Here is an 18,157-nt window from a genome sequence, read left to right as displayed (position 1 = left end):
GAATAATAATAATAATAATAATAATAATAATAATAATAATAATAATACGAATATATAGAATATGCTTGAAACATTCCTTAAGTCACTTTGAAAATGAATACGAAACTTGTTGATCAAATAAAATACTTAACTTCCAGTAGAACTGTAGATCTCCTAGATACATCTAGCATAATGTCAAATGTTTAACATATGTTTTGTTTCCGCGTGGTTCGGTCGCAAAGTCAGTAGTGTTCATTGGACGTACTGAAGCGAAATACATTCTAATAAACCCAGTAGGTAGTGTAGGTCATACCTTCCATTCCAAATTAACTACTAATGCAAAGTGACCAAAAAGAAAACAAGAGAGATAAAAGGAAAGAAAACAAACGAAAAAGAAAGAAGGAGAAAATGAATTAATGCTCTTTTACTGCTAAATTTCTATCAGAAACACCCTATATTGAAAGTCCAACCTGTATCATTATGAAAAGTTACAAAAGTTAAAAGGAAAATTGGATGTTCCTTATAGATGTAGCAGACCTTGCATGTTTCAAATTTCAAATGTGAATAAAACACATTGAATTATAGGGTAGAAGCAAATTTTGTGTCAAACTAATAGAAATAAAATCTTTTTTTGAAATAACCAAAGACGGGGGAGGCATCTTCTAGTCATCTCCGGAGATTTATCTGTTCCGAACATACAGTGTCGATTTCATTTATTGCGGATATAATGTAATTCGCACAATTGCACGCACTATTTTATGCGAAAAAACGATACTGCAGAGCGGAGAATAGAACGGAGATGTATTATTATTATTATTATTCGCCTACTTTTGAACGTGCACTGCGAAATTAATGCATATGTTATTATTTCTGTATTATTCCTGGATTGTATGTTATTTCGCATTTAGAGGGCACTAATTTGTCTCTAGATCGTCAAATAAATGAATTTCGTTGTGCATTTTGGTGTAAACAACCTTAGAAGAAGAAACCGGTTCATTCCAAAGGTGAAATTAAGTAATATTTGGGGTTTAATTTCATGTGGCATGATAGTGTAGGGGTAACAGCGAATTTACAAGCGGTACAGTTATCCAACATGGTTTCAAATCCTGTTGACGCCGAGGTAGTTTTTTTTAAACAAAGTGATCTTGAAGAATCGACTTCTCATACTAGGCGAGCAATCGTTAAGAATGTGGAAGCCAACACCTATCACAATAAAGACGATTTACGAATGTCGGTGTGGAAAGGGCAAGGAAATTGCCAGCACATTCGAAACACTACATTGATCTTCAGCACTACTGTGTTTATTAGAATCTATTTCGCTTCAGTATGTCCAATGAACATTACCAACTTTGCAACCGAACCACGTGGAAACAAAGCATATGTTAAACGTTTGACATTATGCTAGATGGGTCTAGGAGATCTACAGTTCTACTGGAAATGTAGTATTTTATTTGACCACCAAGTTTCGTATTCATTTTGAAAGTGACTTAAGGAATGTTTCAAGCATACTCTATATATTCCTATTATTATTATTATTATTATTATTATTATTATTATTATTATTATTATTATTATTATTATTATTATTATTATTGGATGATTTGTCGGATCTAGGCCTGTGCGATATGTCGATATTGATATTGACATATAAACATTCGATATCGCAAATATAGCAACATCGATATATCAACATCCTAAATTTTCGATGTCGATATTCGGTGAGTGAGGTATAGGGGGCCTGTAAGACTTGCGATGTATGAAGAAATAAAACTTAACTTTTAAAATAATGTTTTCTAATTACAATTTCTTTGTGGCCACAATTTGCAATGTAAATAAATCCACTTGCAAATTTGAAATATTATGTACTGTAACTTCTTACTCGACATAATTTTTCACTTCTAGAAAAAAAGAAACAAGAAAATATCTGTCAGAAGCAAGTGCTTTGAACTTTGACATATATTGATCATAAGAATTTTTTTTGTTCCTCTCTCTCGTAGGTTTCCATTCCTTTCCGCCTTTCGGACCGCTCGTTGACAAAAAGTGTACACATCACCACTATATGCAGACATGCTTTTAGCCAGAATCAGAGGTTTTGGAAAGGAAACGAGTTTTAATAATAATAATAATAATAATAATAATAATAATAATAATAATAATAATAATAATAATAATAATAATAATAATAATAATAATAATAATAATAATAGAAACAAATGATTTTACAACTAGGGTCCCATCTGTTTATCTTGCATGTGAGGGCCGTAAGCCTGCTACGCCACTAATGCCCCTTATTCTGTGTTTGTCTATCTTTCCGTTTAGTGCGGATGTTTGTTTCTGTGCTGTTAGGCTTTTATATTAAGCCTTTACATTATGTAACCTTTTTTTTTTTTACGAGATTTATTTTGGAGAAATTAGAGTAACTGCTTTTATCTGATATCTATTTCTTACCATTCGTCTTGTTTGAATTGCTTAAGTAAGAACTTTACGCTACTCTTTATGTCATCGATTCCCTTTCCAATAAAAAAGTCGTCATTCATAATAATTTATTTTATTTCCTTATTTGCAGTTTGCCACACAGCTATATTTATAACAAAATTGACGTTTGGTCCAACGTATTTCTAATTCTCAACCAGCCCAACGACTGTTTTTGGGTTGCCTACTATTCCAGGAAAGGGGGAATTGTAGGTGGTAAAGCACTTTTGTAGTATTATGCCGAACACACTGAACAGAAGACCTCAGTCAGAAAATTACACATGAGAGAGGTTAATGGCTTTAGTTGCCCATACACACCAAGAACCTATGATAATTAGGATACGACCAGGACTTCATTTAGTACATTTCATATATTTCATATATTAAGTACATTTCATATATTTCAAATATATATCGCAATATACTTTTCGAAAACAAAGTATCTTTGCAATTATTAACTGTGCTTCAATGAAAGACGGCAGAAATGTAGCTCAAAATATGTAAAAGAAAGGATTCAATTATTGTCCTGTCTCTGAATACTGTTCTCTATGCGAATATCATTGTAACGCGCTGAAAATTATCAAATACAGATAAATCTATTTCAAGTGGAAATACAAAGGTTATGTGCACGTTAATGATTGTGTTGTGAGAAAAAAGTGTTTTGCTACTTTCCAAAGTGAAGGAGTGCTGTATTCATTTCCGCAGCATCTCAGAAAGGTAGATGTTTTACTTTACCTTAATATAGATACATCAAAACAGAGTTTGTAAAGTATAGTTAAATGTATTTGATAGGTGGTTTCTCGTACCGCGTGATGTTAAATAACGACGACATAGTGCTTATAGGACAGATCCAAATATTACCCGCTGTGTGTATTAAATACCATCCCACTTACAAAGACCTCATCTGTGAAGATATATTTCTATGGCAGATGTACAGATGGTGATCAGAAAAATGGAAACACCTGTAGTTGGCAACACTTCAGATTTATGGGTTGGCAGTGGTGTCGTGGCGCCCGCAGCGCCGGACCGCTGGTGGTGGTGTGTTAGGTCGGTCTCCATACTACGTCAGGCGCAGTGGAACAGCAGTGTCCAGTGGCTGCAGCAGACGTAGGTAGTGTAAAATGAGAGACCTCTCAGATTTTCAAAGAGGGCAAATTGTTGGTGCCCGGTTATGTGGAGTGAGTGTGACGGCAGTGGCTACTGTGTTAGGTGTGTCGCGTGGGACAGTGTCGAAGGTGATGACGGCCTACACAACACACGGGAAAACCACATCGGGGAAGCGGAACAGTGGGCGAAAGAAAATCATGAGTGACAGGTCACGCCGGGTATTAAAGGGCATTGTCACGCAGAACCGTCGTGCCACTGCGGAGCAAGTGACGGAGTAACTCAATCAGCACCTCCCCCACCCTGTTTCGACAATCACATTCCGCCGCGAATTAATAACATGAACTTACGGGGTCGTATTGCACGAGCCAAACCGCTCATCACGGACCATAACGCTTTCGCACGCCGCAAATGGTGCCGCGACCATGCAATTTGGACCGTTGAGGACTGCAAACGTGTGATATGGTCGGATGAGTCATCCTTCACCCTATTCCCAACCACGGGCCGTGAAATGTGTGGAGAACGCCCAAAGAAGCTTATGATCTGCAGTGTCTCCGTCCAACTGTGAAACATGGCGGCAACTCGGTGATGCTATGGGCCGCCATATCATGGTTTTCATTGGGTCCTGTGGTCACACTTAGCGGACGAATCACTGCCAACGATTATGTCGCAATTTTAGGAGACCACTTGCATCATATGGTCCGGATGTTGTTCCCGGACAATGACGCCATCTTCCAGGATGATAATGCACCCATTCACACAGCTGGTGTTGTTGCAGCGTGGTTTGAGGAACATCGGGATGAAGTTCAACACGTCCTCTGGCCCGCCCAATCCCCAGATCTCAACATAATTGAACATCTGTGGTCCGTCTTGGAAACACGACTCCGGCGACGATTTCCACCTCTATCCTCTCTCACAGAACTAGCCGATGCCCTGCACGAGGAATGGTGTAAAATTCCACTTGCTACCATTCACGACCTCTATGCCTCCATCCCACGTCGCATCAAGGCTGTTCTGAAGGCGAAAGGTGGCCCGACACCATATTAATCTGGTAAGTTGCAATTTCGTTCAGGTGTTTCCATTTTTTTGATCACCATCTGTATGTGGGTGACTATGTCTTTGCAATTTGGAATATCGAATAAAACTTGCGAGCCATGCAATAAATCTCTGGGAGAAAGTGTTAGAAGCAGGATTGAGAGAAGAGACCGAAATTACAGAGAACCAATTTGGTTTCACGCCAGGGTGATCGACAAATAATGCAATATTTGAACTTACAAGGGACATCACCCAATTGTCCGGCTCCGATTTCAATCAAATTTTTCTGGCTGACAGAGGACATATATGTATTATATGTAATGACAGAAATTTTTGTCATGGTGCAGGTTTTCTATTTTTTAATAATTTTTAAGAGTTGTGATGTGGTTATTAGAGATAACTGCAGAAGTCCCTTACTAACCTTTGTAACCAGAACGTTAATGAAAGAACAACCATGTAGATACATATAAGGCCTAGGGGGAAGTTGTATGGTAGGTATGACCTTGAGGGCAGCCATCTTGAAATCCGCCATTTTGAATTAAGGTCAAGTTTTTTAAAATGGGAATAGGATAATATCATACATAATTTCGGGCTAGAATTTAATCAGGAAGACAATGGTGAAGCTAGTTTTGAGATACGCCCATTTGGGGAAAAGTTACAGGCATTTAATTGTGCACTTACTACGTGCGAAAGTCCCTTACCTCCGCTTCTAATCCGCGTATTAATGATAATAAGTGGATAAAAGCTTCGGTAATACATATTATGCCTAGAGGAAAGTAATAGGGTAAGGGTATCCTTGACGGCAGCCATCTTGAAATCAGCCATTTTGAATTAACGTGAATTTTGAAAAATGAAAACGATAGCATGTGACACCTCATTTTAATAGCAAATTTTCCCAAAAAGCCAATGGTATGCTTATTTCTGTTCTATAGTTAATCAGTATGAATTTAGGACTGCTTCTAATGTGCACCAAACGTCCATTATTCGGTCTTTCAAATTGGCAACACTCCTGATTTTCACCGCATGTTTTAATATTCCAACTGGCACTTTGCAATTGCTGCCATGGGTCATGTTTTCTAAATTTATTACATTTTTTAAGAGTTGCGATTTGTCAGTTCGTGAAAAGTGTTGGGATAAGCATCCAGTAATCTTTCTGAATTTTGAAGACTTGCAATGTAATTATTTATTTTAAACCAGAATACATGAAGAACCTATGGACCTATGTGACGTAAAGAAATACAAATGAAATTATAACAAATTGGTGTTATACGAACACAAAATTATCAGGAAATGTAGCATACAGGTTGCGCAAACGACAAACAATACATTATTTTTAATAAATATACCTTTAAAGGAACAGTAGCAATGATAGAAAATATCAAAGAGGCATAATATGAGTGTTCCCAAAACATTGTTCCTAATACTATGAACATAATATGGAAACATTTAACTTGTTTATAAAGAGGTGTAACTTAATTGAGTTCCCGATCAATACTGATTATAAATCTTACAAACGTGAATCATCGACAACAATCGCTAGAAAACGAATGACTTTTTTTGTCTGATTAGCTAAAAAAAAATTCTATAGAAAATAAATAAATAAATAAACATACAATAAAGAAATAAATATAAAGCAAAACAAAAGACCCTTGATTTACACAACAATATTATTTCGTTTTCCTTTTTGAAGTGAATTTTCATTTGATTTTTCGTCTCATCTACTATACAAGCGACGTCTTCGGCATTACCTGAATGCAAAGTTGGAGATGTTTCGTTGTGCGATGATTCATGTCAGTAAACGAGTTTTTGAAGGGCAAGTATAGGAAATAAACAATTACATGGCAAATCTTCAAAATTCAGAAAGATTGCTGGATCCTTATCCCAACACTATTCATGAATTGACAAATCGCAACTCTTAAAAATGTAATAAATTTAGAAAACATGACCCATGGCAACAATTGCAATGTGCCAGTTGGAATATTAAAACATGCGGTGAAAATCAGGAGTGTTGCCAATTTGAAAGATCGAATAATGGACGTTTGGTGCACATTATAAGCAGTCCTAAATTCATACTGATTAACTATAGAACAGAAATAAGCATACCATTGGCTTTTTGGGAAAATTTGCTATTAAAATGAGGTGTCACATGCTATCGTTTTCATTTTTCAAAATTCACTTTAATTCAAAATGGCTGATTTCAAGATGGCTGCCGTCAAGGATACCCTTACCCTATTACTTTCCTCTAGGCATAATATGTATTACCGAAGCTTTTATCCACTTATTATCATTAATACGCGGATTAGAAGCGGAGGTAAGGGACTTTCGCACGTAGTAAGTGCACAATTAAATGCCTGTAACTTTTCCCCAAATGGGCGTATCTCAAAACTAGCTTCACCATTGTCTTCCTGATTAAATTCTAGCCCGAAATTATGTATGATATTATCCTATTCCCATTTTAAAAAACTTGACCTTAATTCAAAATGGCGGATTTCAAGATGGCTGCCCTCAAGGTCATACCTACCATACAACTTCCCCCTAGGCCTTAAATGTATCTACATGGTTGTTCTTTCATTAACGTTCCGGTTACAAAGGTTAGTAAGGGACTTCTGCAGTTATCTCTAATAACCACATCACAACTCTTAAAAATTATTAAAAAATAGAAAACCTGCACCATGACAAAAATTTCTCTCATCACAAATAATACATATATGTCCTCTATCAGCCAGAAAAATTTGATTGAAATCAGAGCTGGACAATTGGGTGATATTCCTTGTTAGGATGTTAATGGAAAAGTACAGAGAATACCAGAAGGATCTTCATAGAGTTTTTATCGACATAGATAAAGCGTATGATAGAGGATCACGGGACCTTATTTGGTGGGCAATGAAGAAGAAGTGTGTTCCGAACACTTACATCTGTGTAATTCAAGATATGTATAATGAATGTAGGACAGGGGTGAAGAGCGCGTGCGGAATAACAGAAGAATTCGCAGTTAAAGTGGGACTTCATCAGGAATCTAGTCTTTTTGCAATTGTGATGGACGAACTTACAAAGATATCCAAGAGTTGTCATCTTGAAATATTCTATTTGCAGATGGCATCGTACTATTGAGTGAAACTGATGAGGCAGCTCTGCAAAACAAATTAAATACCTGGAGAGAAGCATTAGAGAGCAAAGGGCTTAGAATTATAGTGCTGCCAAAATGTCTTGAGCCGTGGCAAAAATGCGAACTAAAACTCACACCCTCACACACCCACGCGTTTAGCCAATGAGGGTTCAGCTGTTTCTAAGCGAGAGAGCGGATGACGAAAGAGAGTGGAGTTCCTTCAGCCGATGGCAGCGCTTGGAACGGAGGACTAGGTGTCAAGTCAATGTGGTATATCTTTAGTAGAATAAGACAAAATATTTACATTGTCATTTCAGGAAAAATATAATCGAGAGTATAAGAGTACAACTGGACAAGAAAGAGGTGTTAATGAGCAAGAAATTCAAGTCTTGGGATCAATTCTGCAGGAAAATGCAGGAATAGAAGGAAGTGTAAACGGAAGAATTAGCAGCGGTTGGACGATATGGAGAAAAGCAGCAGGAGTATTGTATGACCGTAGGGTACCAATATGCCTTAAAGGAAAAGCTTACAAAACAATAGTGAGACCTGCCTTATTATATGGAGCAAAATGTTGGACGAAGGAGAAAAGAGAAGAGCAGAAGTTGTATGTTGTGGAGACGAAGATGCTGCGGTGGATGTGTGGAGTGACGCGGAAAGACAAAATTAAGAATGAAGTGATCTGAAGAACAGTAAAGGTGAGATCAGTAGTAGAAAAACTGCAAGAAAGTAGACTGAGATGATTTGGGCATGTAAGAAGAAGATCTTTGAAGTACAGAATAGATGCTATAGTAGTGAGTGGGAAACGCGTCCGAGGTCGGTCAAAGAAGAAGTGTTAAAAACGATATGGTGCAGTATGGGGTCACAGCGGATATGGCGCAATATAGAAACAAGTGATGACAACGATCCGAAAAACCGACTCCAGCTAACTAGGGAAAAGGCTAGAAGAAGAAGAAGAATTTGGAATATCGATGCATATATTGTTAAAATCACTGTAACAAGCACTCTTGATGAAACTCAAGGGTGTGCACGAAGCAGTGAACCGCGTAGAAATAAGCAGAGAGGCCATTTTCATTCAAAAACATCTATAAGAAAAATGAATACAAAAACTATGTTCTAAAGAAGTACACCGAATGCATATGAAGTTTATATATATATCGACTCCTTGCCATACATACCCTTAGATTCAGAAGTAAAGTGATGATGGTGAATCTGTTTGTAAATGTCCTAAACATCGCAGTAATGACAAGTGGTTGCATCATTGAAAATGACACAACAATGGCAAAAGTAAGATGACACACTCTTTGAGTTCCACAGGGTGGTTATACAATATCTGATTCATCAGACGCTCAAAGATTTGTGAGTACCAAGATCAAGAGTACACTATCGAAAAGCGGAAGGAATGTCTGATAATTTACTAGTGTCAGGGAAGCAAGAAGGATGTTCTTTTCTCAAGCGCTAAATTTTGCAGTGTGAAAAGAGACTTGTTTCCTTTTGTCATGATAAAACACTGTAAAAGGTTATGATATGTGTAAAACGAAGTTTGTCTTCAGCTTTGTTTCTTTTTAATTATTACGTATACTGGATTTCAGTTTACATAGAGAAAACAATGTTTCAATTCAGTACGAGTAAAATAAAATTTGTTTACTTTGAAATGGAATAAATGCCTATAAACAAATATACTTATCAATGCATTTCTAGACATTATCAGTAATAAGACTATTCATGGCTTTGGATTAATTGTTTTAACAAAAGAGACACTGACCAAAGCTTAAAATTTTACTTTATTTTAAATTATAATTTGTAACTGTTTCGGATATCTAGCATGGGATGAAGGCCTTGGTAAATAAGAAAAATAAAGAAATAAATAAAAATAAAAAAGTACAACAATGACTCTATATATGACTGTTAAAAGAATTTAAAATTTTTTTATAACAATGAATATATATATGACGGTTAAAGAATTTAAACTCTGTTATAACAACATTTATATATATGTCTGTATTTTCATTAATTTCGATCGTGTCTGAAGAAGGATATGCTAGATATCCGAAACAGTTACAAATTATAATTTAAAATAAAGTAAAATTTTAAGCTTTGGTCAGTGTCTCTTTTGTTAAAATTATCAGTAAGTTTGTAAAATTACTATACAGTTATAAATACAAGACGCATCTGAAAAGTTCGGTAAATTGTGTCAAAAAACAAATGAAACAAGAGTTACAAATAAAATACCTTTACTGGCCTTCAAAGTAATCACAGGGTGTCCACACAATTTGGCGGAAAAAATTCCTGACTTTCCATGACCAAAGTTCTAGATTTCACTGACTGTTGAATAATTTAAAAATAATAAGTAAAAATAAAGAAACCCCAGTCTCCCGCTTCCCAATAGCTGGCCTTGTTCTCTCTCTCTCTTCACTTCTATTTCTTTCTTTTTGCAATTTACTTTAATCCAAAAGAATGTAAATTCACAAACATATGCATTAGGCCGATATTACACTTACTATTTCATAAATTTTATAAGTGAACAATGGAACTAAATCGATTTTTCCCTGACCAATCTGCCATTTCCTTGACTTTACCTGACCAATCTGGCATTTTCTGACTTTCCCTGATACACTTTTACTGCTCTGACTTTTCACTGACTTTCCAGATTGTGGACACCCTGAATCACCATTACCTACAGAACACTTCAGATAAAAGTTGTAGAGCTGTTGGAAATTGTCAACAAACGTTTCTTGTGGAATCACTCGAAGCGCCATGGTCACGCGTTCGTGGATATCCGCAAGTCTTTGAAGCGTAAGCCTTTCAGCGCTATTTAAGGCGGGGTAAACAAAATAAGTCTACCGGCCCCAAATCTGGAGAATAAGGAAGGTGTTGAAGAACAGTCTTCTTGCGTTGAGCGAGAAAGTGGAGCACACAGATTGCAGTGTGCGGAGGGGCGTTATCATGTAGGAAATTCCACTGTTCACTCCGGTACAGTTCAGGCCGAACCCGCCGAATGCGTTGCAGCTGCAGTTTCAAAATTATCTCGTAAACTTCCGCGTTGACAGTTTGACCCTCTGATAGAAATTCGTGATGGATCAAACCGTTTCGGTAGAAAAAACGCCATCAACATCATCTTAATCTTGGATGTTGTCAGCTTCCTAGGCGGGGAGGACAATGAGCACCATGCCATTGACTGTCGTTTCTTCTCCGGATTTAATTGGTAGCACCAGGTCTTATCTCCTATAATGACGGATTCCAAAAACTGCCGATTCCGGCCAGATGTCAATAAAATCTCCAGACATTTCCATCCAAATTTTTTTCTGCTTGTCTGTCAGTATGTGCGGTACAAACCGAGCACAAATCTTCTGCTTTCACAAATGTTCGTGAACAATAGTGCTTTCACTATCTATGTTTATCTTCAATTCTTCTGCTAGCATTCTTAAGACAGCCACCGATCACCCCAAAGCATCCGCCACAGTTGTTCGATGTTGTCCGGGGTTGTGCTTGTTGATGGACAACCCGAACGCGGCTCATCCTCGACAACTTCCTTTCCATCTCTAAAGCATTTAAACCACTCAACACACATTTTTTACTCACTGATTCAACATCATACACTTGCACTAACATTCCATGAGTCTCCGTTGCCGTTTTCTTTAATTTGAAGCAAAACTTCATGTTAACGCGTTGCTGCACTTTGCAATGACACGAGTTCTGACACTGACTCTGTTAGCTTGGTCGCAGGTGCACCACCGCTTCACTTCGGTGATTTACACGATAGGGGGCGCTTATTGATATGTCTCTCAATGCATATGCGCGAGCACCTCATAATAACCAGCGCGGTTTTTAACATATGGAACCATATGCTCCTTTTTCTTTTCAGACGCACCTTGTAAATAAAATAAACATAATTGTTCTGAAAAGTTTTCAAAAAGCCAATGTAAGATATACTTAACAGGCCAATGTTCAGTTATTGGAACATACTTAAAATACACTTTCCGGGGTAGTTTAATGTTCTACTTCAGATATACACAAATATACGTCTAAATCAATAGCATATCTAAATTTCAACTCAGAAGAACTTTATGAACACAAATCAGCCATTAAAAGCTTAATTGTTTCTTTCCGACAGGCTATCTGGGAAAGCTTCGAACACTGCGTTATGTTTTAGATCATGAACTGACATTCAGATGGGAGAAATATACTATAGATAAACTAAAGAAGCAGTATCAATTACCTACGGTGGAACCCAAAGAAAAGATCCCACTGTTAAAGAAAGCACCAAAACCTCTCTCAACCAAAGAATTTTTTAAATTAATCCTGAAGAACTTGGAGGATGAACCAGCAGTTGAAAGAATGTCTTTAGAGCAAATGTCTACTGACTCAAATTCCAAGATCTCTGCTGAAGCACTTGACCTCTTTAAAGATGTAAGTAATTCTGCTTTGTCCTAATATTTAAATGATTTCCATATTTGTAATTACCTAAGTATGAAGTTTAAAGGCATACCTACAAAGAGGTATGTTTTGGGTCATAGTATTGCCCTCAATTTTGAAATTGCACTCTACGCTACTTCCAATTCGAACTAGTTTTTATCATATTACTTTGGTTGTAATGTATATCCTAAGGGCGAATGAGTATTAACTGTTTTGCTAAGAATAGAGTAGACCCTATCTCACGAGACTTTAAAGTTAGCAAGATGGAAATAACTTTTAGACATCCCTAGACCCCATAATTCGCCACCGAAAAAAAATCAGTTGGTGGATTTGAGTTTAGCGTCCCTTTCATCACAGAGGCTGTATGAGATTTGGACTACAGTTTAACGTATGACCGGAACCAAATGAGCTCTAACGAAGAATCAAACCCGAGTTCCCGCTCCAAAGACAAATACACTAAACATATAAGTATGAGAGAATTCTCAGGAACATTCAGGATCGCAGTATTATACACTTTAAGGATATCTTAAATATTTAGGATCTCAGGGACATGATTTCAATGGGATATGCCTGTCACGAGGTGATATTTTCATGTGCAAGAGTCATCCAGTGATTATCCCTCAAAGAGCCCAGAAATACATACAGGATTCCTGCAGGAAGTTCTGTTCCCGTTCCCGAGACAAAAGCAAAAATTTGGGTTTTCAGATCGAAGTTCATGAGACTTGCACGGGAAGAAATTGATGGACATTTCGATATTCCAGAAGTGGTTCTTCATATTTCTCTTTATTATGTGGGAAGTAACCCATATTACATCGTTTTCAAAAAATTCTGTTTCAAAACAGGGAAAGATCAGTGTTCGATTTGTAGGGGGGATGCCTGGGATTTCCCCCTCTGGAAAAATCATCCCGGCTTCTGGTTTAGCTAATGTCGTCCCAACCAGGGATAGTGGTTTTCCCCTCTGTACGTAGTTCCTTTATCATGGAAAATATTTAAAATCACACTCTTAGAGTGTTCTGTTTTCTAAGTTTGGATGACACTTCTTCTGTATCACTTCCATTTTTTCTTTCCCGTACATGAGGCTGTATTTGTTTGTGCTAGCTACTCGCATACCGTTTTGGGGAGTTTTAAACGAATCTTGCAAGAAAACAAAACCAAAGATGCGTGTTGTTTCAAGGTCTGCAGTATATTTGCAAGGTCCCCTTCCTCTTTGTCAGCAAAGATGAAGGGGAAGATTTGATGTTTAAGCTTACTATTGAAACTCGGAGTACCGGACACCAATATACCAATAATGCGTTTCTTCTTTCACCGACAAGAAAAGAAACAACTGAGTTACTAGCAAAAGCACACGTGGACCAGAATTTTCCCTCTTCCCCCGTGCATCACATTAGAAGGAAGGAATGTTTATTGCTGTGGCGGTCAACATATGTTTAAAATTTTGGATCCTACAGCCTCCCCAACCAAAGGTAAGAATTAATACATATCTGTGTTGTCATCTACAATAGTCTTTTTTAAACAGCTAATAAAATAAAAGAACTAGAAAATTTGATCTCACTATCACTAGAGAAATCTATACTATCACTAGAATGGAATGGTTGTTGAGAATGAATAAAGGCAATGGGGAAAATTACAAGTACAGAGGAAATTCAAGTTACTATACATTCGCGCTTGCGGGGTCAATGCCATATTTGTTTTGTGCCTGTGGCTGTCGCCGTGACAGATCCGTTTGGAACATCAAGTTTTATTGCTCGTTGGGCGTAGGAAAACATAGATGCTTTCTTCTATCGATGGTAGCCACATAGAGGCCGGCGTTAAAGTGACAACAATACACCTCTTTGGTTAATTTGGGTTTTCAAACAACCGAAGAGTTATATAGGTTCCATTTGGCTTTAAAGAAAAAGAAAAGAAATAGGCAAGGCCAGGACTTTAGAGTTGTTCACAGCAAGTTAGATGTGGGTGAGCCCTCTAGTGTTCTCTCATGTTGAGTTGATGGTAGCGTTCGTTCTTGCGCGGAGTGCATTTTATACCGAATACTTACTTATATCGATCAATATTCTGGTAATTTCTTATATATATATATATATATATATATATATATATATATATATATATATATATATATATATATATATATATATATATATATATATATATATATATATATATATATATATATTATGAAATCATAAACCTATGCGTGTGCATTATTGTTGAACATTAAGAAAGCTGTGGAAGTAATACTGATATCAACGGCAGAACGTGAACATGGGTTCAGTGCTATGAATCAAACATTGAATAATCAGAGGAATATTATGCAGATTGTAACACTTAGCAAGCTCCTTTTTGTATCTATAAATGGTCCACCTTTGGGTTTCTTTAATACCGAAAAATATGCAACAATGTGGATAAAATTGAAGCGTCACTGCTACAGACAATCCTACCGGGGAAGCAAGAAATGTTGAAGAATATTCACATGCATCTCGCCTTTTCAACTAAAACGTAAGTAATGTTTTTCTTTTTTTAAAAAAAACAAGACAACTTTAGTTTGTTGTATGTACGTACTTTTTGTATTACTCTATCTTTACTACATTTTTTGTTATTGTTTTGTTACTTTTTTATAATTGAATGTTTTGTTTAGCTATATTTTGAAGTTGAACATAAAATATTACTCTGATTAGAGGAGGCTCCAGCAAATATTTCTGGCCATCTCACAACTTTGAAGCCCCACTATCCCTAATGTGCTCTATATATGCAAATGCACTACACATTGTGATCCACCTATCCCCCCACTGGTAAATTAACAAATCGAACCCTGGGAAAGATAGACAATTTCTATAACACATGGCTTGCATAAATGATTCATTCAGTTTGAAAAGGTTATAATTTCAAAAATATTAGGCGTACGCAGATGAAAGGTATATGAAATGAACCACAAACTCATCAAGTTTATACACCCAGAGCCGTAGCTAGAGATTTCGGCGCCCGGGGCGAAGTAGAATTCGGCGCCCCTACACTCAACTTACCAATCATTATATATATATATATATATATATATATATATATATATATATATATATATATATATATATATATATATATATATATATATAAAAGCAAAACAGCTTTTGTTGTTGTGCTATGTTGAATTTTTATTAATCTTCTTGGAAAGACCATTGCAAAAACCAAACGCGATCATTATGTACCTTTTTCAATTAAGAGCTGTTTTCAAGAGTGTTATTTTGGACTTTTTTGTTAAACTTGTTAAAACTACCTTTGGTTGTATACAAATTCACTAGGAGAATAGTTATCGAAAGTTACTACTATTTACAACGTTTCGTACTAACGATAAGAAATGAAATTTCAATACATCTATATATATAAAAGAGAACGTACAATTTTTTGTCCGCTCATCACGCTAATACGGCTGAACCAATTTCTTTCATTTTTGGGGGGTTATTAGGATTTGGACCCTAGATGGTTTTTATCATATCACTTTAATTTTTAATTACCAGTGTCTTGAGATAATTGACCATTCAGGTGTCCATAACGTACAAATCCTTTGTTATTAGTTCATCATAGGTAAAAATAAACGTATTTATATGCAACCCGCATGACCGTGTCACTCGGCGGGTTAACATAAATGACAGGCGATATACAGCGGAAAATAGCTTGAATCTTCTGTTTAAAATTTTTTAATTGATTTGCTTATTTTTACAGACACTTTTACAATATGCCAGCACCGGGATGACCGCAGCGAAGCGGGGCGGGTTAACATAAATGACAGGCGATATAATGTTAAGATTTACTGCAATCTTCTATGGTTTTTATCATATCACTTGAAAGCGAAAAAGTAAAAATTATCTAAGTAACAAAGTTTATTGCGTTCCGGGGTGACCGCAGCGAAGCGGGGTGAACGCTGCTAGTTTAGAATATGTTCTTTTAATTGTTCGAAATGGGTGACAGTATTAATTGCCAGTAATAATTGTAAACTATTTAATTTTATTCTGTATGTGACGACATCAATAGCATTTTAATTTCGATTTTTTTACGGTAAAAAATATTTTCTGAAATGTAATGGAAATTCAGAAGGAGCCTTCTTTGTGAATTTCTAAATATTGATCGATATAGGCAGGGTGCCCACAAAGAGGGGCTATGACGCAAATTGCGTCATTGAAATATTTGGAGGGGTTAACAATCTATATATATGTTTGAGGGGGTGTAAAAATTAATCGAAAAGATATTTTTTTTCCATGGAAGAACACCTACTGATAGACAATTAAGGGGGATGCGTCATGAACATGAGGGGGGTGGGCACCACTGATATAGGTGAAGAATATGTTCAATGTTTGTACTTAAAATCCAAAATATATATTTGACTACTACATATGTCTGAAATTATAGTAATTATTTAGTACTTAATTTCTTAATGAATGATAGTTCCGAATTTAAGGTACTTATTAATAATTAACATATTAAAATACACTGACACGTACATATATAAAGAATGTGTGTATGTAGATAGATAACAAAAACATCACACAACTAGACACGTATGCACAAAATAGTGTGCTGGCGATACAAAAAGTTTATGAAAAAATGACCCCAATAAATTCCTCCTAATTGGTAGCATTTGATATGTCAATGGAATTTTAAAATAAATCATAGGTAGTAACTAGTGTCTGAAAAAGTCGAACTTCGTTGGGCTTTCTACAGCTGCTTGAAGTTCGAAAATGTTATTGTTCCCCTTGTTTACCTTTATTTTTAATATTCCCGTACAAACAGCAATATTCCCGTATTTTGAATGTGTCTCTTCACTCTTTTCACTTTCATACCTTCATTCTCACCGTCGCACACTGGGGCCAAACCAGACAATTCTTAGCAAAAACTCGAAAAATGAAATAAAAGATTAACTCGATATAATTTGTTATAATGAAACCTTAATAGTGTACACATAAGATAGTGTGCAGGAAAAGAAGTGATAGCAGTTTACAATGAACTCAGGGGATGTGTAAATTTGGTTATCCACCGAAGCCGGGGAGACGCTGCTTAGTGACAGAAGATAGGAAATTGACTTTGGATGCGACTATTCCTACATTGTGTGTAGATACAGTACAACCCCTCAAATCCGAACCCCGGAAATCCGAAAACCCGACAAATCCGAACACGTTCTCAGAAGAAAAAAAACTACAGCTGGAAAATGAAAAAAATAGATTTAATCACACAAATTTAGTTATTTTAAGGTTTTAACATTTTTAGACTTAATGCTTATTCTAAATCATTATCTAATTATATTCTTACAAGACAGTTGTAGATATGCGACAATCATTTTGGACATGAGTGTACACCCACCAGTCAAGGTCACTGCCCTTTCGACCACTGGGCCACCCTGTCTAACCTCAGTCGTTGTTTTACCACCAATTCAGTGACGAAATAAGTACGTAATATTATTTCCCGGGTAATCCGAACCCCCCGAAATCCGAACAGGCTTCAGCCCCAATTAGTTCGGATTTGAGGGGTTGTACTGTATTCAGTGGCTGGTAAAAATGGTGACACGATCGATATGTATGTATCGTTTTGTATATTTAGAATGTTGATGCGATGTGTAGTCAATAATCATATTTGCAATGATGCTAATATCATTATCATATCCCTATGATAATCTCCTACTTAATATCATATTTGGAAAATGCTGTGATACTGAAAGCATATAAACTATGGTCAAACGATAGAATGGCATTTTAGTAAAAAATATGGCATAATATGTCTGTGATTTTTAATATGTCGTAGCGGAAACATTGTTCTTACTGTATGCAAAGAGAAAACCTGCACATATTCGCACTTTTGGGAAGTATAGCACATGAAAATGTTTGAAGAAAACCGCATTCTGGATGCAATGCTGCTTTTGAATTTAGCTGGGATGAATGTGAGAGCAAGTGTTAAGTTATTAGACGTGATCCCTATGCACGCAGTGACAAAGTTGAATACAGGTCGATTCTGAGAATTTTGTCCCCAGACCTCGTTGGGGTTTCGCCTCCAGGACCCATCTTGTTT

At 36.4% G+C, this 18,157-nt stretch overlaps 1 protein-coding gene across 1 annotated transcript in view; it reads left to right on the top strand.

The window, feature by feature from the left end:
* Positions 1–18,157, top strand: part of LOC145678616 (uncharacterized) — a 69,513-nt gene that overhangs the window by 17,732 nt on the left and 33,624 nt on the right. Inside the window, exon 3 of the mRNA XM_081748969.1 lies at positions 11,808–12,103. Coding sequence (XP_081605095.1) covers positions 11,808–12,103 — 296 coding nt within the window. The remainder of the gene's footprint in view (positions 1–11,807; positions 12,104–18,157) is intronic.

This window comes from Thermobia domestica, chromosome 2, assembly GCF_964235325.1.
Source record: "Thermobia domestica chromosome 2, izTheDome1.hap1.1, whole genome shotgun sequence".
Classification (NCBI taxonomy): Eukaryota; Metazoa; Arthropoda; class Insecta; order Zygentoma; family Lepismatidae; genus Thermobia; species Thermobia domestica.
This window is presented reverse-complemented; position numbering and strand designations above follow the sequence as displayed.